Source organism: Abramis brama (genome assembly GCF_963993115.1).
Source record: "Abramis brama genome assembly, chromosome: 1".
Classification (NCBI taxonomy): Eukaryota; Metazoa; Chordata; class Actinopteri; order Cypriniformes; family Leuciscidae; genus Abramis; species Abramis brama.
In genome coordinates this window covers 9049751-9068158 of record NC_139963.1, presented here as the reverse complement: position 1 = coordinate 9068158, position 18408 = coordinate 9049751, and the positions used below count along the sequence as shown (strand labels likewise).

General features: G+C 35.9%; 1 protein-coding gene across 5 annotated transcripts; it reads right to left on the bottom strand.

The window, feature by feature from the left end:
• Window positions 1-146: 146 nt before the first annotated feature.
• Window positions 147-17328, bottom strand: tmc6a (transmembrane channel-like 6a). Of its 5 annotated transcripts, none has more exons than XM_084127928.1 (20): window positions 17176-17315; window positions 15119-15155; window positions 13654-13768; window positions 13428-13565; window positions 11853-11999; window positions 11117-11225; window positions 10879-10966; window positions 9600-9863; window positions 9252-9418; window positions 9031-9175; window positions 7603-7770; window positions 6747-6895; window positions 5778-5862; window positions 5473-5570; window positions 5306-5401; window positions 5147-5222; window positions 2839-2972; window positions 1581-1757; window positions 1415-1493; window positions 147-1093 (listed from the first exon to the last, which is right to left on the bottom strand). In XM_084127928.1, the coding sequence occupies exons 3-20, from the start codon at window positions 13751-13753 to the stop codon at window positions 998-1000; spliced, it is 2316 nt and encodes a 771-aa protein (XP_083984054.1). In that variant the 5' UTR covers window positions 13754-13768; window positions 15119-15155; window positions 17176-17315; the 3' UTR covers window positions 147-997. The 5 variants fall into 5 exon arrangements, with proteins under 5 accessions (XP_083984054.1, XP_083984056.1, XP_083984055.1 ...); XM_084127930.1 differs by having other exon boundaries at window positions 15119-15158; window positions 17176-17309; XM_084127929.1 differs by lacking the exon at window positions 17176-17315 and adding an exon at window positions 17056-17138 and having other exon boundaries at window positions 15119-15158.
• Between the last annotated feature and the right edge of the window lie 1080 nt (window positions 17329-18408).

The following is an 18408-nucleotide window of genomic DNA, read 5'->3' as shown; positions in this document are numbered from 1 at the left end:
TCACAGAATCGATTAAAAAGAAATGAAAATAACACAGCTATGTTTGTAGGAAAGTTTGACCAATCAGACACACGCATTTCAGAAAGTCGTGTGATAAACAAGAATAGTAGTAAAAATAAAAAAAAAATCAGTAATTCACAAAAAAATTGTCATTTACAGATATGTTGCATTTATTGATTGTCCTTAAACCTCCAAAAGACAGCCGGTAGATAAATAAACTAAATCTAAACATACCAAAATCTACTTAAAATACATCTATTTCATACTAAATACTTCAAATCACAAATATCACTTACTGATATAAAATTATAATTAAACTTTATTTCTTTATTGCACAATGCACATTTCTTAATATTAAGCCTTAAAATGTCTTTTAATATCAGTTATAGTAAGGATAGTATGATCTCTGTATAATATCAGTCTTTAAATGCAAGATATTTTAAGTATACTTGCAAAAGTTTCACTTTAGCACAATCAAAAACACTTGAGTTTGTCTTTAGTTGCACCTCAGCACTCTATATTGTTTTTCACGATAGGGTATTCATAGCCTGTGTCTCTGAAACAGTTCTCCATCATCTAAAATTATCATCACATTATTATTAACACCACACAAAAAAATATAGATATAGATCTGACAAAAACATTTCCACAAGCAAAAATGAACCTTGTGCGTTTCAAAATATTTGTATGTGATTACATGACAGTGGCACTACTAGATATCAGTGTCATTTGCTAACTCCGAAATGCAGTGGTAATTGACTTCCATCTTCTACATAAGCAAACCAGTTTTTCAGGATTTATGTTTGTTGTTGAAGGTAAAGTGTATTCTTCCAAATAAGTTTTCTGTAGAATCCAGCCTTCCAGGGTAATAACAAGTAATCAGCAGGTGACGCGGTCATTGAAACACCTGTTCACAAGAAGGAAATCAGCCACAAGAAAAGCTGTGGAATGTGTCTTCATCTGTCAGACATCCTGAATGCATGAGGAAGAGTCAGATTTAAAGGAAGGACCAAATGTTGACCTCACGGCTGAGCGCGCTCGCCTCATTGAGGGCCTGTAGTTTAGCTATGAGGAACTTCTTATCTTCACCCTCCTAAGAAGACGGAGATGTTAGCAAGAAAACCCGAATTATTAAATCAACATCCTGACAGCAACTCAGAATCAATGCAAACACCACTCACAATTTTCTGTAAAAAAGTTGAAATGCTATTCTCATTGTGTATAGTGCGTCATTTGGGACACAACTGTTGATTATGAATTTAACTGTCATGTTATTCAATATTACATTTAAATTCATTATATTTTAAATATACTAAGTGCCCAAAACATTATATTCAGTTTGCACTTAAGTATATTATTTCCGTTATAAGTACCCTTAAGTAATGTACTTTTCCACAAGGGTCATAACACTCACATGGTCTATCTGTTCTTGTAACCTTCCAATGATCAACTTTTGGCCATCCAAAACTTGCATGTGAATGTATATAATGGTTCTGGAAAGAGATGGAGATGACAAGTTAAAAATGACCCAAATCTGAGATATTCACCCAGGAGACCCATGATGGGCAAGGGAAACTCACAGAAACAGGCCTGCCAAAATGAAGAGGAACAAAGGGTTGTCCACCAAGTGAATATACGCCCAGCTGAGCCATTTCAGACTGGGATTCGAGCGGTCCAGACCCATGATCCACTGCTTGCCTAAGAGGAGCATGTTGTGGAGGCTCCTGAAGGGCCCACAGTGTGAGGAGGGCTTGATCCTGAGAAAACAGAAGCAGCAAACAAAAAGCTTTTTCTTTTTTTTCTTTTTTTTTTAAACAAGCAAAAGTATCTGCCAATTTATTGAAAAAAATAAAACAAAAATAATAATAATAATAATAATAATAATAATAATAATAATATTAATAAAAATAATAAAAAATAAAAAATAAATATAAATAATAATAATAATAATATAAATAATAATAATAATAATAATAATAATATATATATAATATATATGTTTTTTCTGCTCATCAAGCCTGCATTTATTTGATCAAAAATACAGAAAAAAAAAGTAATATTGTGATATATTATTATAATTTAAAATAATTGGTTTTCAATTTATTATACTTTAAATTATCATTTATTTCTGTGATGCAAAGCTGAATTTTCAGGATCATTACTCCAGTCTATCACATGATCCTTTAGAAATCATTCTAATACGATGATTCATTATCAAAGTTGGAAACAGTTCTGCTGCTTAATATTTTTTCATAACCTGTGATACTTTTTTAGGATACTTTGATGAATAAAAAGAAAGAAAAAAAAAGAAAAAAAAAAGAAGCAATTTCTTTCAAAATAGAAATCTTTTTAACAACAATATACACTACTGGTCAGTAATTTGGGGTCAGTAATTTTCTTTCTTTCTTTTTTTGAAATAAATCAATAGTTTTATTCAGCAAGGATTCATCAAATATATTAGGCAGCAGAACTGTTTCCAACACTCATAATGAATCATCATATTAGAATGATTTCTAAAGGATCATGTGATAGACTGGATGTCACATGTGACACTGAAGACTGGAGTAATGATCCTGAAAATTCAGCTTTGCATCACAGGAATAAATTATTTTTTAAAGTATATTCAAATAGAAAACTATTATTTTAAGTTGTAATAATATTTCACAATATTACTGTGTTTTTTTTCTGTATTTTTGATCAAATAAACGCAGCCTTGATAAGCATTAGAGACTTCTTTCAAAAATATAAAAAAATCGTAATGTTTCCAAACTTTTGACCTGTACTGTATATATATTTTGTTGCAGTGAAGAGTGTATGTAATATTCTGAAGAGACAAACCTCCACATCGTATATATGATACACATAAGGGCCCCAATGAAGGAGGGTAAGAACAGGAGGCTGACGAAGACCGTGCTCATCTGAGTGGCCCTCCAGTGTTTCCTGGGCGCTTGGAAGTTCATCATCAAACTTGTCTATAAAGGGGGAGACACATACGCCCTTAATTGACAGAGGATATCATAATAATATCAATAAATCATATTACACAGGTAAAGACACAAGCTCTTTTCTACATTGCAGCAAAGGGAATAGTTTTGTCACCAAAATATGACACTTCTGACATCCTGCCATTGCAACCCTGTATTGTTCCCCGCTGTATTTTCTTTCTTCAATGAAACACAAAATTAAATGTTTATCAGAATGTCAGAGCTACCCTTTTCCATATTTCGAAATTGGATGTTGACATGTTCAAGATTTTCTTTTACAAAAATGTATAACAACTTGTAACTGGGGCAGTGCCCTTAAAGGGACAACTTTGTCAACCTCTAAATAATAGTATATTACCAGAGCCCGTCTACAGAGAGCCTGCCCACTCCCTATTAAGTCCTATTGTACCGAATGTTGGTTGTATTTCCACCAGAGTTCCACTGGGGGCGATCGCCCATGTGTGCAAAATGAATGGGAGTTTATGGGGCTAGACGGCTAAATTTGTCTCTTTCACACGATTGCCGTTGAGAAATCTCAGATTTTATTGTAGGTTTTGCAAGTTCAACATGGGTTATAGGTCGAAAGTTGAATGAACGAGTACTTATGTCCTTTCGATTTCTTACAGATTGAGTTGTTGTTGCCCATAACACACTAGCATTCTGCTAATGAACGCTGATTGGTCAGTGAAGGACTGATTACGACCAGAGATACCGCTTGATGGCCGCTTGACCAGTTCAGAAGCCGGAAGTGGAAGTTCAGTTCAGAGTGGAACTTCTCCCCTTATTAGACATTCTCTGATATTAATGTCATGATCCCGGCCTGTGTTTGCTTAGTGCCTTGTTTGTCGCCATACCCTAGTAAGTTCCCATAGTAACTAATCACTTACACCTGTCCCTCATCAGCCCCTTGCTACCCTGTGTGTGTTTAAACACCAGTGTTTCTCATGTTCCTTGTCTGGTGATGACCTACTTGGATGCATAATGTGTGTTTGTTTTAGTTCCGGTTGTTCCAGTGTATGGATCATCTTGTTCTTTGGCTGGACTCTTGTGTTTTCCGTCTGGATTTACCTCTGTTATTTTGTTTAAATAAACCCTTAAATTGCATTTGTTGTGTTCAGACCTTTATTTTGAAATAGCGATGATCATGAAAGAATAGTAGAAACCTTAGTTTGTTTTCATGCCAAGAGTTCAAAACATAGCATCCATTACATTTTTTTTATTTTTTATTTTAAAGGTCTGAAAATGTTTTAAATATAAAATAAAATAAAAAATAGATTCACCATTTGTGATGTGGCAGAGCTATAACGGACAAACGTGTTCTTTTTATGCGTTTCTTGGTTGAATTATCAAAATCTGCCAAACTTCCAATACTACTTCTGAATAGGATGTCTACTTCATAAATTGTATGAAAAATGATGAATAATGGTTCAGATCACTCAAACCACATATGGAAATGGAGGCACCCTTATATGGGCAGTGATGGAGTCTGGTTGTCACCTAGTGAAAAAGTTTGGTACTGCGCCCAAACAAAATCTTACTGAAAGCTAATTTTTTTTTAGATATCATCCTAAAATATGGAACACAATTTGTTCAGGATTTTTTTTTTTTTTTTTTTTTTTGCAGTTTTAGAGTCCAACATGTTTTGAAAATATATATTTTATATAAAATATGAATAATTAAATGTTTTACAGGACTCTTATTCTGCTGTGCGAAACTGAGGAAGAACTGATGATGGGACACTTTGATCTTCGGCTGACAAATCAGAGGAAAGGCTGCGTTTCATTCCCGCCCACATGTAGAAATCAAATATTCAAGCTGTTTATTAATTTTTCTACCTCAGAACGAAAACGAAAAATCAAGCTGAATTCTTGTTTTTCGTTTTTTTCGGAACGAAAAAGGAACCGTTTCCTAATTTTTCTACTTTCAATATTAAATCAAAAAACGACTGAACGAACGATGCACAGATTCAATTCAGCCTATCATCTCCTTTTGTGTTTCACTAAAGAACAACATGAGGGGTAAGTAAATTGTGACCGAATTGAATTTGGGGGGTGGGGACTACATCTTTACAATTAAAGCAATAAAGTCATTAAACGTAATCTCCTATCCTCAATGAACTGTCATCCAAATGAAGCCTATAAAAATACTAAGAAGATCGTGACCTTTTTGAAGTAGAACAAGAGACACAGTTTCCCAATTTGTACTGCAGGCAACAGGGGTGAAAACAGCACACCAAACCTATAACAAGAGGACACAGAAAAGACTGTTAGTGCGATGCCATCAGAACAAACTAATGTTTCTTCATGAGAAGGTGACAGTACCACACAAGCGTTTGACCATAGATGAGCTCCAGAACATCTCGTGCAATGTCAAACTCCAGTTTCCTCCCCCTAAATGTGAAGTTTCTAATGCACATCCTGAAGGGGCAGAAAGAGTCAACAACCCCCGCCAAACATCACTGCCATTATCTGGGATCACGAGAACTTACCCCCACAGAAACTCTGCTAAGATGATGTGCAGCACTGCAACTATTAGATCCATTAAAACCAAACGATAAAGCTCTTGACCAACATATGTCTCCCAGCACTGCAAGTACACAAATGAAAACAATCATGCTTTATTTCATATTCAACTAATAAGCACATAGATAGAAAAAAATATACCCTACAAACAAATCAACGCATGAACTGTGAGGATTGGCTGCTTGATCAACATTGCTTTGAATAATTTTGTCGAAATAACAACATTACTGGATTTTTAAAAGAGGTCTTCAGGTTTCATGATTTCGGTCACCTTTTGGCCTTTCTCGCCGCCATCGATTTTCGTGAGCCAGTAGTAACACAACACACTAAAAATGCAACCCTTCAGCAACAGGTTCCTGTGAAAGAAGAAACCGAAAGGTTGTTGCTGATATTTGACTCTAATGATAACAACCCGTCTTGAACTTGTGTGAACTGAACAAATATTTGACATCAGTTAGGTTATTAACATATATTCAAATGACAAATAAGCATGTCCAAAATAATGAAAACGAGATTTTATAGAAATCTTGTTTCAAATGCAAGATTCTTGTACATGTAATCTCTGTATTCATGCATTTAAATGATAAAGTATTACATATTTTAGCAACATTGTAAGGTAACAAGTATGTCTTACACATATTATGACTATCATTAAGTTTGATGAACAGAGAACAAAACGGAATTTAAGCACAGATACAAACAAGCTAATTAATCACACACAGCTGAACCAAACAAACTCACAATGACGGTCACCATGGTAACGAAGGAACAAACAAAGGAAAACAGGAACTGAGGAAATACAAACTAAAATTCCACAAACATCAGCATAATTCTGACTTTTGGGGGTTTACCATTTGACATGTGAGAGTTTTTTTTTTTTTTTTTTAACAACGTTTAAAAACAAACATTACTGTTTATGTGGAAAATGCTGTAAGATTCAATTTTAATTTTCCATCTTAATGGCTTGGTCGAATGACTTTCTCGCTAATTAAACAGACAAATGATGCGTCTAATAGGTTTGGAGTACTTTTCACGATAAGAGTCATGCAAGACTGTGCATAAAAATGTCACACTAGAGTGAGCAGCAAATCTAAAAGTGATCTAAAGGCCAAGGCAAATGAAGCATGCTGAAGTTGCTTCCTGCTGCACTGAATCGAAAATGCTCATAGCGGAATTAGACAGGAAGTGCATAAATAGTTAGCGAAAGTATGGTAAGCAAATAATTAATTGCGTCCCTGACCTCAAAATGGACACGTAAATGTGAACACTTGGGGAGTTGTAATCTTCCCCCTTGGATAGCATGTCAAAGAAACCAGGCAGTAGATGACTGATGCAAGACACGACCAAAGGCATGGTCAGCAAATGGACTGGATCATTTTTCTGAACAGACTTGATAAAGACATGCACACACAATATATCAGATAAAGTGTTCAAAAACAACATGCCAGATCATATATGCAGCCCATTCTAAGGAAATGCCATTTCATACTGAAGATTTTAGCTTTAAATGTCACAGCATAACAGGGTTCAGCAGAGAATTCAGAAATGCATTTTAGTGGAAAAATCTGTGAGCATTTCAATGACATTAAGGTTTTCTAAATAACCCATAAGAATGCAACTTGATGAATGGGGACAATTCTGCACATTTACATTTACAATTTAAATAGTATTATTTTATGACTTATTTTTGCATTGCACACTGAACAGAGAACTTTAATTTATCAATTGCCGTATCATACAAATGGTATTTTTTCTGGAGAATGAACACAGAAGTTCTGCAAAAGGCTAAACTAAAACACCCTGAAAACAAGTTACGGATCAGCAAGGCAACAGTCCAAAAAAAAAATCTAAAAAAATAAAACAATAATCTTCAAGACGTGGAGTCCAGATGATATCTGAAGACAACAGTAACCCAGAGAATACCGCTGAAGGACACATAAAGCTGTTTGCAATGTAATGAAGCATCAAAAATAACTGGTGTGTGACCTGAAGAGGAAGTGACTGGTCTTTTCCACCATTATTTGTGTGATTTTTTTAAGCGTTAAGTTTCCTGTTGCCTTCCTGTTGTCTATTCGACACTATGACCAGACCCTTACCATAGGTACGCCCTGCTCAATGTAAGGGTGGAAATAGTAAACAGCCGTCATGCAGGCACCAATGCAAAGTAGGCAAATGGACCATACTAGTAAGTGTACACTCAACCAGCCCAACGTTGAACACAAGTTCCTCTTCTTTTTTCTGCAGCTGAGCTCTGACAGCATTTCCTAAAAACACAAAAATTCAGCAGAGTGACTCAAATCTATGGTAAGAGTCAACTAATTATTATGCATTGTTAAAGCTGAAGTGCGTAAATTATGCACCACTAGTGTCTCCAAACGAAATTGTCCCTGTCTTCCATTGTTTGGACAAACATATTGTCCTGCTTCAGACTTTCCAGCAGTGGTTTTGCTGAAGATGCCAAGTCAGTTGTTTAAAAAAAAAAAAAAAGTGTTGATTGTGCAATGGGCTTGGAGGAAGTATTTTACATTAAAAATGACAGTAGCACTTTATACTGGTCCCGTCATTAATGAATTACTACACCGGAACAAATGAGTAACACATTATTAGCATTCCAGCAACTACTGATTACTAACAAGAAACCCTGATTAACAAATTAAGTAATAGCACTACTGAATGCATAGTTCACTATTATTAATCAAAAACTACATTTTGAATGGGAAACTAAAACCACACATCACTAAAACCAGCATAAGGTTGTTGGTGGTTTTTGAGGTGGTTTCTGGCTGGTTAAAGTGGTTGACCAGCCAGTGGCCGTCTGGCTTGAGAAGGGTTTAGCTGCAGACTGGAGATCTCAAAGCTTTAAAAGGGGGCAGGATCTACAAACTGAGACATAGGGAGACCTTAAACCTAACCCTAAAAGATTAGGGTACACTTCATTCTCCACCTTTCCCTCCGTATAGTGCACTGTTAAGAGCTCAAGTCATTCAGGGTACACTCCATTGAAAACCTCATTGGTTCTTGTAGAGGCTCAAGCGTGCTGCGTAACACGAGAATGATCCTCACTGGTTCTCACACGTCAAGTGAACATGCTTGTGCTTACGTTTATGATATCGGATTTGTGTGATGACGAATGTTTATATGTGAATAAAAGTCTATCATATAAAGCAATCGAGTCTCTTCAGAAATTCATATAGACTAAGCTACTCAATTCATATGGATTCATTTCACAATTTCGTTTTGAACTTTTTGAAGAGTCAATTTATTTTATTTTATTAAAAGATTTAATTAAAAAAATATATTGATCTGTGTTTTCCGGAGATTAAAAAAAGTTTTACGGGTTTGGAACGACGTAAATGATGACAGAATTTTTATTTTTGGGTGAACTGACTCTTTAAGGGTACATATTTACTATTCTAAGGAACTAATATGCATCTAACATTTGCGTATGACGTACTGTAATTTAATTATTAGTGCTGTGGAGGATAAAGTAGTTTTAACATGAATGAAGTCATAGTTCCACAAACCTTCAGCTGAGTGCAGATGTTCACCGCCTGCAGTTTAACAGACCTTTTCCTGCAGACTTTAAAATCCCAAGAGCAGAAAACCTTTAAAGCTAGGTTACCAGTAGCCTTGAATGTGCAGAAACTCTTTTCGAAGGATTTTGACATCCTGGAAGGAAAAAGAAAATCTGATTTAATCAAGCTAATGATGTGAAAATGAATTAAAACAATGACAATAGACAAACCTGTAAACCAGCATTACGCATGTAACAAACATGCCCATTCCAATCGTAAAAATATATGCCAGGGGTATGTTGTAATTGTGAGAACACATTTTAGTTTCAGCTTGGCAATTTCCACTTGTGTAGTTAGTATAGTGGCCATAAAACATCACAGAGTCTTTGAGAAAACCCTGTTGAGGAACAAAGAACGATAGCATTCGGTAAGTAATATAAAGCAGGGCATTTACTTAAATTCACAGGGAATGGGATGTCCTTTCCCCTTGCCCAATGAATCATCTATATCATGGAGAATCCACAAAAACACAATGACCCTAATATAAAGGACTTGCTTTTTAAAATATACATCCTTACCGTGCCAGTAAGCATCCAGAGGTAAGTGTGTTCATCTTTTGAAGATGGAGGTGGAGGTGGAGGTGGATTTGAGATTTGTGGTAGGAGCAGGAAAAGGCCGTTGATGAGGAAGAAGAGGATGTTGTAGAGTAACAGTCTTCTGAGGAAGATGAAATAGGACAGGATCCCGGTGCCAAAGCGAGCACTGATGTTTTTAAGCACTTTCTGCCAGAGCTGTATGGATTTCTTCTGTGAGAGTCCACCTAACCAGCAACCACACAAAACCTATCAAAAAGAAGTGCGGGCAGGGTTTCAATATTAACATCCAGAAATCTCAATTTAAAATTTTTAAAAGTGTCATTTTCAACAGTGATTTATATACAAATTGGGTGCAAATTGCTGTCCCCCTTACATTGTTAAAGCATTGAAGACATAAAAACAGTCTTCTTGAGAGACAACTGAAGAGTGACTTTGCATTGTTGTTAAAATTGATTGATTTGATATTAAATTAATTTGTTAATTAAATTAACAGCTGAACCGAACAAACTCATAATGACGGTCACCATGGTAACAAAAGAGGAGCGGAAAACAAACAACAGGAACTGAGGAAATACAAACTAAAAAATCAGCATAATTCTGACTTTTGGGGGTTTACCATTTGACGTGATGTTTTTTTTAGTTTTTTTTATTACAAAATTTAAAAACAAACATTACTGCTTATGTGGAAAATGCTGTAAGATTCAATTTTATATAGTAAATGGTGCATCTTAATGGCTTGGTAGAATGACTTTCTCGCTTATTAAACAGACAAATAATGTGTTGAGAAACAACTGAAGAGTGACTTTGCCTTGTTAAAATTTATTGATTTGATATTAAATTCATTTGTTATATATTTCAGTTTAGCATGTCCTAGTTAGTTTCCTTAGGGTACTTTTACATGACAACAATGCACTAAAAATGTTTAGTGCATTGTTACTGCACAATATAATCGTCAAAACGATCCCCGTTCACACTGATCCGTGGAAACGACTAAAACACTGTATTAGACTGAACACGTAATACGCATGTGCAAGACATCACCGTTTTCACAAATTAATGTTTTTGTAGTTAACGCAGAGATAGTAACGGCATCGGTCCGAATGCAATGTATTCCCATGCCTCTCTGCTTGCGCAGACATCACACATCATCAGCAAGTGTTTAAGTTCATTTAAACACTATTCATGGAAATTACCAGATGTAATAAATATATAAATAAATATGTATTAAAGTTAATCTGAAAGTTACTGTGCAAAAAGTCACCTTCAGGAAGCAAGCTCGAAAACGATGGCAGCACAGGGCTTTGTTTTCAGAGAGAGGCTGTGCAAGCTCCCAGGAGAAGCACAACGCTCTAAAAAGACACATTTAGATAAGGTTACACAAATACTTGTACAAAGAAATGAACAATTTTTACTATATATTTTCAAAAATTTCCTAAATATATATTTTTAAGAAGCTTTAATGTTATGTAAAAGTCAGTGTACTGTAATGAATTCTGTACCTGATCTCACGCTTCTTAGAGACACTAAGAGGCATCTCACGCAACAGACGTACACTTTCTCCAGCAGGCAAATCTTGTAGTTTATTCAGCAGCTCCTCATCTTGGGTAACTGGGACCAGGACACAGAAACAAAGTCAGTGTCAGTTTACTGAGGTCCACTTTAATGTGAATAAAGTTTAAACATTTGCACATTTTCCTCTCTCTTTCTTGCTGCCATTCAAAGTTCTGTCATGAAACTCTAGATGGCGCCGGCTGGTCGCTCCTCAACTCAATCTGCTTGCAATCACATCATTCTCTATAGGGCACAGCTGATTGGTTACTGCTGTATGAGTAGCCAATGAGCTCGCTGCACATCCTTCAAATACTTGGTCAGCATTTGCTGTAGTAGTGCAGCATGCTTTCAGAAACCCTCCACCTTCCCCAGCTCCACCTGTCTAGATCCACTACTGGTAATTCATGCGTGTTATATTGTACTGTATATTACCATGCCAAACAATGAGAGAGTTGTCATGACAGACCTGCCTTTAAGACTTTTATAAATAAGAGTGACATTAAACTGCAGAAGTTTAGAACGAGTCGTCTTTGCAGTTCACTGTGGAGGAACTTCTGAAAGTTATGGTGTTTCGCACCACATCAAATTATTTTATCTTAAAAGATCAAGGAAAAGTGATTCCTCATGATATGAGCCCTGTTTGATTGAAACGATTGGCATTGTGAGTGTTTTACTGCTGCAAACCATCATCAGCACAGTTCTCCCGCTCTCTAAACACATCCCGGGTTGCAGCGCTGGAAGTGGTGGAGACAGGGTTAGGCGCTCGTCGTCTTCTTCGCGTTTTGGTGGATCGGCTCTGGTTCTGGGAGAGCACAGCCGTCTGATTCCATCCTGAGAAAACACACTGTACACTTAACTATGGAAGCTTGTTTCCGTCACAGAATAAAACATTTAAAAAGATAATTGCAACCTTTTATCTCACAATTGCGAGTTAACATCGCGCAATTTTGACTTTATTTCTCAGAATTGCGCGATATAAAGTCGCAATTGCGTGTAATAAAGTCAGAATTGTGGGAAATACACTTGCAATTCTGACTTTTTTTCTCACAATTGCAACTTTATATCACGCAGTTCTGCTTTTATAACACGCAATTTTGACTTTAGATCAAGACTTTAGACTTTAGACTTTGGATCCATAACAGAGACCAGGACACCGAGAACAGAATGAGAAACACCAAACACACATCCATGTAGGACAAGACCTGACCAAGAACACAGGGGTTTAAATACACAGGGTTAACAAGTTAACAAGTTAACAAGACACACCTGGGGAAGACTAATCATCAATATGAAAAACTACAAAGAACTACAAAACATGGCACAAGACAGGAAATAACAAAAGGTCCACACAAGATCATGACAATATCACTCAATTCTGACTTTATAACTCGCAATTGCGACTTTATATCATGCAATTCTGACTTTATAACACAATTGCAACTTTATATCACGCAATTCTGACTTTATGACTCGCAATTGCGACTTTATATCATGCAGTTCTGACTTTATAACACAATTGCAACTTTATATCACGCAATTCTGACTTTATAATACAATTGCGACTTTATATCACGCAATTCTGACTTTATAACTCGCAATTGCGACGTTATATCGCACAATCCTTTTTTATTTTTCATTCTGTGGCGGAAACAAGCTTCCATTTTTTAACAGTGGAAACGAGTTAATGAACACATTGCTATAAAGTGGAGAAAACTATTCTGTTTTGAACCTCAACGTACAGTAGCTCTGTTACAAGTAACTACAAGTAAATGAATGTATAAAAGGCATTGCATTTGATAGGAAAATAAAAATGGGCATTTATTTTAAAGAAAGGCAGCGCATGCACAAAAGGAATAGCAAATGTGATTCTCTACACCTGTGTTACTCTGCTAGGACACCTGAGTGAACTTCGGGGAAACTGACCGCACACATGCACTAGAAATCACAAGCTGATTAAAAGAAATCGCAAAAGTCCGTTCAGAGGAAATTTCCAGAATCATTCCATGTGCATTTAACTGAGTTGAATGTGAAGTGTACTTAAATTGTAATTTAATATGAATTACATAAAAAGTGCATACAAAGTTATTGACGACGGGCCTTTGAATTTAATAAGTTTATCTAAATCTGCCTATTCTCAAGGGTTTGTTTGCAAATACTATTAAGTATTAAGTTTATTATGTTTTTAAGTAAAACAGCCATGATTTTTGGTTTAATATGAATTAAAGTTCCTTGGGAAACTGTATCGAAACATTCTCTCACTGATAGAGCGACTGGGCATGGAGGACAGGACCCTCTGCGTTGAAGAGGACCAGCTGTTCCTCTGCAGGGTATTTGTGTGTTTGGGCTCATGGTAATGCTGTGCCTCTAGGTCTTCTCGATCCCCGTCAGTCAGATCAACTACAAGACAAAAACAATAAGTTATTACTTCCCTCCGGTCTTTAATTAATGGGATTTACACCAGGCTGTCTGTATGGTGTGTGCCCACATCTCACTGCTCTGTGTGATCTCCCAACAGCTTCCAGCTCAATCAGGTCTTCATCTTCATATCCATTGGGAATCGTCTCCATGATCAGGGATGCAGCCATCCAGGCTGTCTAGAGCTGTGTGCATCAGAGCAGAAACTGTATCATAATCAGAAATCAACTTCCTTATTAAAGGGATAGTTCACAACTAAAAATGAAAATTACCTTATGATTTACTCACCCTCAAGTCATCCTAGGTGTATATGACATTCTTCTTTCAGACGAATACAAACGGAGTTATATTAAAAAAATGTCCTGGCTTTTCGCTTTATAATGGCAGTGAATGGCTGTTTCTGTTTTGAAGTCCATAAAAGTGCATCTATCCATCATAAAAGTGCATCCATCCATGATAAAAGTGCATCTATCCATCATAAAAGTGCATCTATCCATCATAAAAGTGCATCCATCCATGATAAAAGTGCATCTATCATCATAAAAGTGCATCTATCCATCATAAAAGTGCATCTATCCATGATAAAAGTGCACCTATCCATGATAGTCTTCTGAAGTGAAGCGATGTGTTTGTGTAAGAAAAAGATCCATATTTAAAACTTTATCGACTAAAATAACTAGCTTCCGGCAGACTGAAAGAAGAATGTCATATACACCTATGATTAAATCATGGGCAAATTTTCATTTTTGGGTGAACTATCCCTTTAAGGTGTAATATTTGCATGGGATTTATTTCCCAAGAGCCTTTCATACTTAAACCACATGGATAAACAAAAAAACTAAAAGTGTGTAATTAATTTATGTTAAAATCAACATCAAATACACAAGCTATCATAACTGTTACATGTATGGTCTATCTCCCATCTATCATAACTGTTACATGTATGGTCTATCTCCCATGTCTCATAGTGTTTTTGGTTTAGTCATGTGACCAAGTTTTCCCCAGTCTAATTAGTCATCTCCTTCACCTGTGTCTATCTAATTAAGTTCCTTTGGTTTGCTCTGTGTATTTAGACCCTATGTCAGGGTTCACCAATCTCGGTCCTGGAGGGCCGCTGTCCTGCAGAGTTTAGCTCCAACCCCAATTAAACACACCTGAACCAGCTAATCAAGGTCTCACTAGGCATACTAGAAACTTTCAAACAGGTGTGTTGGAGCTGGTTGGAGCTAAACTCTGCAGGACAGCGGCCCTCCAGGACCGAGATTGGTGAACCCTGACCTATGTCCTCCCTCGTCCGTTCTCGTAAAGGCGGGCGTACACGGTGCGAGTTCGGACCAGGATCGGACACTCGGGAGGTCGTGAGATATTGCACACGTTGCGAGTCAGTTTAACTGATAATCGCGTCAAAGCGATTAGTGTATTAAAACTTAAATGTATGTTTTTAAAAAAATAAATAAATTCTGTACTTGCAGACAAGGCTTGACATTAAAGGAATAGTTCACTTAAAAATGTAAATTATGTCATCATTTACTCACCCTCAAGTTGTTTCAAACCTGTATGAGTTTCTTCTTTCTGCTGAACACAAAGGAAGATGTTTTGAAGAAGGTTACCAGACAGTTGATGGACCTTGACTTCCATAGTAGGAAAATGAGTGAGTAAATTATGACAGAATTTACATTTTTAAGTGAACTAATCCTTTAACACCCGCCAAATGCGTGTGGATTTCATCAATGGCGTGTAACGAAGTCACTCCTTCTAGCCACTTGGCGGGTTTCATTTTATATATAATTATAGGCTATACAGTACTGTGCGACAGTCTTAGGCATGTTAATACCCCCCCCCCCCCCCCCCCCCCCCCAAAAAAAATGTTTTCAAGTCAGTTATTTATATCTTTTGCTGTAGTGTGTCAGCAGGAAATAGCAGTTTACATTTCCAAACATTCTTTTTGCCATTAATTGTAATAATCCAGTGAGATTTGTGTATGCACAAGGAATCTAACAGCCAGGATGATCTGATCTCACCATCATCGAGTCCGTCTGTGATTACATGAAGAAACAGAAGAAACTGAGACAGACTAAATCCAGAAGAACTGCGGGAATGTCTCCGAGACGCTTGAAGAAACCTTCCTGCAAAGCTACAGTAGCCTACTGTGAAAAGTACTGGCACTTGTGTTAAAATGCTGTAAAGTGAGAATACTTTCAAAAATAAAATCACAAATTGAATTTATTTATGATTTAACTTCTATTAACTAATTCAAATCAATTTATGGTGTAACGACCCTTTGCGTTTAAAACGGGGGATATTAACATGCCTAAGACTTTTGCACAGTAGGCTACTGTACATTTTTCAATTGTAGACTTTTTTTAAAAGACAATAATAAACTTAAGTAAACAGTCAAAATGTCAGTCTTGGTGAGTTTTCAGGTAAACATAGTCAGTTGTTTTAAGTGAGAAAGAAAACGCATGTGTAACAGAACAATGGATCTGTGTTTTCAGGTAAACATAGTCAGTTGTTTTAAGTGAGAAAGAAAACGCATGTGTAACAGAACAATGGATCTGTGTCAGGTCTTAAAGGGACAGCAGCCTAATAAACCTGCTGCCAAATGATAATATCATATTTAAATGATCTTTATGGCAGTTTTTCCCCGTGGTATTGGTGTCAAAATTGTGGCCAGTGAAAATGCTAAATGTAAAACCACTAGCCACAGTGGCTGTTGTGCAATGAAATTAATACCAGGCCCTGCGAAAAGGGTACCCCTAAAACGTCCATATGAGACGAAGACATTAGCGCACCAGTAGCGCTTCCTAGCGGTACCCTAACGCATACCTAAACCTACCCATAACCCGAATCGTCAAATATGGACGTTTTAGGGGTACCCTTTTCGTCGTATGTTGCCGTTTGGTCAAGACCCGTCAGTACGTGACGTTTTGGGGTGAGACTGTGTTACGCTTGCAGATACAGTAATATAATATTAACAAAAGAAAAGCCCACTTAATTATACATATAGAAACTACACTTTCTTAACACACTTAAGCACTTTTAAATAGTGCACTTTGTAATAATGTCAAATTAAAAGTTTTACTTTAAAGTACAGTACATTTGAACTTTGTCGTGTTTTAAAGTACACTTATTTTGATGTGTTGACTAACAAACTAAAGCACATGTAAAGTGCTAGATTATGTACTATGTACTAAATTGCAACTTCATCATTACAAATGAAGTATATTTTAGTTTAAATCCTAGTCAGTACATTCAGCAGTAACTTTAACCATGTTTCAAAGACAACTGAAGTATAAAGATCTTTATACTGTTGCTTAAGTGGGTCAAAGAGCTCTCTAAAGTTCACATAATTGCATTTAATATCAATTTAAACTACAATACATGTTCATTTAATTGCAATTAACATGCAGTTAAGTGTCTGAAAACATTACATTAGGTTCGCATATTCTAAAGTAAATTATTGAATAAATACCTTTTGCTCTAGAGCTAGTTTTAGTTTGTCCATCAAACCACTTAATCTGCTCATTCAACAACACTCCTCTTAGACAGAACATGCAGTCCTCAGTAAAGCATCAACAGTTATGATACTCACCTTAACAGCTGCTGCTATACAGAGTTTCAAATGCAGTCTCAAGAAAACATACGCTGCAAAAAGTGCATACGTATAAAAATAAATGAGCAGCTCGCAGTTTCACATTCGGGGAGTGAGCAGAAGCACTTCACAGTTGACAGACTGCATCTAGTGACAAACCACAGTCAGCTTAAAGGAGGAAGAAACAAGTGTGGACGATCTTCACAAGCAACACTCTCATGCAAAGAAAACAATACATCCATATATATATATGAATTATCAATATATTAGATGATTTAACGGTATATTTTTAAATATACAGTCAGAATAATATATTGTGTTGATATATTACAATATATTGAATAATATATAAGGAATTGGCACTTTTCATATATTGAAAATATATTTACTAATATATCATAATGTATGTCATTTTATATTCAGTAATTTACTTCATAATATATATGTAGATGTATATGTGATAAGATATGGTACTGCTTGTGTATAAATATACTGCAGATGTATTTCCTCAAAATATATACACACATACATAGAAAAATATATGATGTAATATATTTCTTATATTTTATAATTCTTTATATTATACATGTTTCATAGTTTATACTGTAGCTAACAATAGCACAGACCCATCTATTTGTACTAGCTAGCAAATACTTGACTCAACTAGGCCTAAATCTTAATATATCTATAAATATAGATTCAACTGGTTTGCAATTTCTGAAACGGATAATATTTGCAATTTGTGAACACAGTAAACTAGTAAACATATGGTAAACTAGAGAAACAATCAAAGACTGTGTCAGAGATGCATCAGATGTAATTACAGTAGTGTTATACTGTTATACTGTGTAAACCGTCGTAGAGACTGTCAACTTCCTGTAACTCATCCTGCATCTGAAAAGCTGATTTACAGTAGATTCAGTCACATGGTAGAGGAGAGCGGGGCTAGTTGTAACACCCTTGTTTTAAATACTTCCACACATGCTGACGAAACTTAGTGTATTTACTGGTTGCCATAGAGAAATAAAGATTCTGAAATCTTTGGAAGATATCACTGAACAATTACCAAAAACATTACCAAAAAGTGATTTTGGATATTGTCACCTTTGGGGGGACATTTTTTTTTTTTTTTTTTTTTAACAGCTTATAAATCAGACACATTTGTAAAAATGCAGAAAGTTTTGTGTGATGGTTAAGTTTAGGAGATATAATATACATTTTGGACAGCATAAG

What these genes read in the sequence shown, in the direction of transcription:
- tmc6a (XM_084127927.1), bottom strand. Translation starts at nt 13,753, where the DNA reads ATGGCTGCATCCCTGATCATGGAGACGATTCCCAATGGATATGAAGAT. An exon ending in GCGGCGAGAAAGGCCAAAAG is followed by an intron (nt 5,571 to 5,777) that starts GTGACCGAAATC and finishes GTGTACTTGCAG; the next exon opens with TGCTGGGAGACATATGTTGG. An exon ending in TTAGCAGAGTTTCTGTGGGG is followed by an intron (nt 5,402 to 5,472) that starts GTAAGTTCTCGT and finishes CTGCCCCTTCAG; the next exon opens with GATGTGCATTAGAAACTTCA.